Source organism: Phoca vitulina, unplaced genomic scaffold (assembly GCF_004348235.1).
Source record: "Phoca vitulina isolate PV1807 unplaced genomic scaffold, GSC_HSeal_1.0 scaffold1211, whole genome shotgun sequence".
In the NCBI taxonomy this organism is placed as follows: domain Eukaryota; kingdom Metazoa; phylum Chordata; class Mammalia; order Carnivora; family Phocidae; genus Phoca; species Phoca vitulina.
In genome coordinates this window covers 5,474-9,474 of record NW_022590898.1, presented here as the reverse complement: position 1 = coordinate 9,474, position 4,001 = coordinate 5,474, and the positions used below count along the sequence as shown (strand labels likewise).

At 51.8% G+C, this 4,001-nt stretch overlaps 1 protein-coding gene across 1 annotated transcript; it reads right to left on the bottom strand.

Moving 5' to 3' along the window:
* Window positions 1-2,355: 2,355 nt before the first annotated feature.
* GML (glycosylphosphatidylinositol anchored molecule like) lies at window positions 2,356-3,395 on the bottom strand. Its single transcript, XM_032399784.1, has 2 exons — window positions 3,356-3,395; window positions 2,356-2,651 (listed from the first exon to the last, which is right to left on the bottom strand). Exons 1-2 carry the CDS (start codon window positions 3,393-3,395, stop codon window positions 2,356-2,358), a joined length of 336 nt encoding a protein of 111 aa, XP_032255675.1.
* Window positions 3,396-4,001: the final 606 nt, after the last annotated feature.

Here is a 4,001-nt window from a genome sequence, read left to right as displayed (position 1 = left end):
GGGAGGACACAGCAAGGTTGGCATCTGGAAGGTGCCCAGCTCTCTGCTTCAGCAGGCGCTCAATGAACGCGGGTTGCTTCTCCCGTCGCTCAAAAGTCGCTTCTCTATTTGAGGCCCTGCTCTGTGTCGTGACGCGAGATGGCAGGCAGGCCTGGAATGGAAGCCGCCCCCCTGGAGGGAGCCTGTGTGTGTCCCTCTGTGCCGCGGGGCACACGTGTTCCCTCCTCTTCACAGCAGCCCTGGCAGGGGAGCACTGAGCTCACCCGTGTGGCCCAGGCCAGGAAACTGAGGCTCGGAGAATCCACCCAGCTGCAGAGCCTCGCGGCTCATCCATGGCAGAGGCGCCACGTGAACCCCGCTCCTCGGGCCCTTCCCGCACCCCTTCCCCCCATCGAAGGACATGGTGTTGGGAGTGACCGCACACATCTTGGAAACAACCTCGCAGTAAAGCATCTCGGGGTCAAGGTCGTCTCTTGGTCCGCAGCGCTCCTGCAGTCTCACTGTCCAGCGCTCCGTGGAAGTCCCTTTTCGTGTGTCCCGCTTGGAATTCCCTGAGGCTTTTGGCTGCGGATGTCCACTGGGCTCTTTCTGAAAATCCTCCAGGTGATCTGGAGGGACCCCGCTTGATGATCCTCGTTCCTGTGCCTCGTCAGAACTTCCCGTGCAGAAATAGCCTTGCCTTTAACATCGTGGACGTCCACAACCGGGACATGTGTTCCTCGGGCAGGGGGCCTGGGCTGAGGCTGCACTGCACCTGAGCGATTCTCTGGCTCCTTCCAGTCACCCAAGCATGGTCCCCTGCCCAGGGCCACCTTTTGTGTTCATTACTTAGCCTGGGGGTTCCCCGAAGACGCGAGGGACAAGAGTCCTAAGCCAACGCGAGGGCGTTTATCCTGGTTCTCAGGCGGGAACGGGTGGCTGCTGCTCCTCACCCCCCGCCTTGCGGAACTCAGCTTCCTTCTCTTCTCCTGATAGAGGCAGAGTCTTTCAAAGTCCTGCCCTGGGGCGCCTGGGGGGCTGCGCCCGTTAGGTATCTGCCTTGGGCTCGGGTCCTGATCCCAGGGTCCTGGGATGCAGCCCTGCACTGGGCTCCCTGCTCAGCGGGGAGTCTGCCTCTCCCTCTCCCGATGCCCCACCCCCACCTCTTGCTCTCTCTCGATCTCAAATACATAAAATCTTAAAAAAAAAAAAGAGTCCTGCCCTTCAGTGGGGTTCCCATCGCAACTTCTAATCCTGCTTGGGTCCTATGCGTCGCATCCTTTCCCCCATAGAACCGGACCCTCCCTGACCCCGGGGGCTGCTGGGCGGGCTGCTCCCTTGCCCGTCATTCTACTCGTTTCCGGATTTTGAAGATGTCCAGCTCAGGCATGCATATTCTTTTTTACATGTTTGTGGTTATTTATAGTTTCTAGAAGAGGAAAGACTGAAACAGTATCAGCCTCCTGACTGGTCATCATCTGAGCAGGGAACTAAGCATTGGTGTCGCACGCTGTCATGGCTGCACAGCATGGTGAATATACTAAAAAAGACCGAATTACGCCCTTTGAAATGATGAATTTTCTGTTGTGATAATTTTATCTGATTTAAAATCAGGTTTAGAGAAGGAGGAGAGGACGAGGGCGAAAGAAGGTGTAGCTCTTGTGCTCCCTTCATGTCTCTTTTCTGACCCGGACCCTGTGTGCAATGAGAATGACAGCAGCAGCCCAGAAGTCCCCCTGCCATTTCAAGGCGCTCACCAGCTGGCCCTGAGCCCCTTACCCTTCTCAGAGGTCAGCATCTGAGGAAACCTTCTCTCGCCGGCGTGAAGACAGGTGCCATTTTGACGGAGGACTCCGGTTCATGCACGACTTGTCTGACCCACACAAAGGCACCGGGCACAGTGCCCAATGTCAGGCGCTCATTGTCTACGTGCTACCTTATCGCCAAGCACCCTCCTGCGACCATCGTCCCGACCTGAAACCGGAAGCATGGAACCTCAGGTGGCCTCAGCTGCCTATGGTCTGGGCATAGCTGGGACCGCTCTTTCAGCCGACACGTGCACTGTCCCCTGTAACTGTTCTGATTTTCTTTGAAGACTCGATCTCTGTATGCTAAAGTGGCAAGAAGTTTTGGTCTACTTGTGAGATGATGTCTAAAGAGGAACAAACAGATCAAAAGCTAAAACCACAAAGAAATCTCCGGGTGAGCAGTACCCAAATAATGATGTTCTTTATTTCTCTCTTGAAATAAGCTGGAAGGGGGTAACCGGCCAACTGGGAGGCCTGTGGGTCAGGGTCCCTGGCTCACAGGGGAGGAAAGGAGAGTGAACTTGCTCTGAGGAATGGGGGGAGACATCAGGCCCTCCAAGAGGGCTTCTCATGTCAGTGTATTGCTGACTAGGATGGAGGCAACACTCAGGAAAAAGGTTGACTCCCCCAAGGGCACAGTTCCTGATATGTTCTCCTCAATTGTATAATCAGGTAGGATATCCTTCTCCAGGGTAAGAGGTCCTCCTTCATTGCAATTAATAGTGTTACAACAACGAACAAAATAGAAACTATTAGTTTTGAAATATTTGGATCTTGGGGCTTCAGGAGGTACTTCGGATGGATATACAAAGGTGCAGTTGTTTGTACAGTTCTTGTAAACAAGTATTTCCCGTTCATTCAAACCTAGAAAAGTAGAGATGATAATCATTGATGTCAGGTTTTCTGCTTGCAAATATCAAAGCACACTTCACCCAGTACTAACTAGCTCCATGCCCACATTCTACATCCGCAAATGCTACGTTGCCTAGAATTCTTCACTGATAAAGATGTCCAAGTAAGGCCACTAGAGGGTCTGGTTCCTCCTTGAACAACTTCTGGAGATGTTCTTCTGTCTACACTGCCACCTCGCCTCTGCCTCGGGCTCTCCCTAAATAGTAGGATGGCACGTTGGCGCATGCCTGTACACATGAAATGCCCTGTTCGTTATTTGTCCTAAGAATTCCAGGGCTCTATAAATAGAATTGCTTCTGTCCCACAGGATCACACAGCCCCTGAAGTGCAGTGCCCCTGGAAGTGTGGCCCTCACCTGAGTTTCTGCAGTTGGAGTGCCCCTCGGCCAGATGTTCCCAGCTCCCGGCCCAACATATAAACGTCGATGCACGCTTAATGCCAACCTGCTCCCCTGCACAGACTGGATGCTCTGTCCCAAGGAGGGTCCCAAACTACTGTGATGACCTTCCCTGGTGGGCACACCCAATAGCCTTGGCCAACCAATGCTACTGGAGCAAGGCTCCACCTGAGGCCTCCTTCGAGAGTCCTTGAGTTCAATTCCTCGGCTCTCATTCATGAGTTCTGTTCCCTTGGTGACCCCAGTGTTTACACCTTACTTTCTCCCTGGAACTTGCCACAGCTGATGTATCCATTCATGGCTCTGGGGTTAAAGAGAAGGAACGAACAACCGGCTCCAGTCACTTGCTTTTCTTTATCTGCCATGTAACGGACTTTAGAAAGTTCAGTACCATACTGCAGAGTGCATATTCCTAAGTCGACGGCCAAGTGGATTTTCATGAAGTGCTGCTCATAACCATATAACCAACATCAAGGTCCAGAAACAGAACTGGATGAAAACCCTCGTTTCCTGCTTCTGTCCCTCCATCAGGCACAATAAGCAGCAAAGGCCAAAGATAAGAAATGTCTCGATTTGTAAGCCTGTATGTTAATTTTGTCTGTTGTTGAACTTTGTGATTATGAATCCTGCATTGTTTCTTTTGGTGTCTGGCTTCTTTTCTCTACTTTGTGTTTGGGAAATCCACCCCTGCTATGGCCCCGTTGTATATTGTTTACTCTCATAGTTGTATACTTTTCCACTGATGAATATTCCACGGTTGATGGTTGATGGACATTAGGATTGTTTCTGGCTCTTGTCTATCCCCAAAGAGTGCTGCAAGGAATATTCTTGTCCTCCTCTTGAGGTGAGCGTGTGTGAGTTCTTTATAGGTGGTAATGCTGAGTCTTTACGATGCATATGTATGG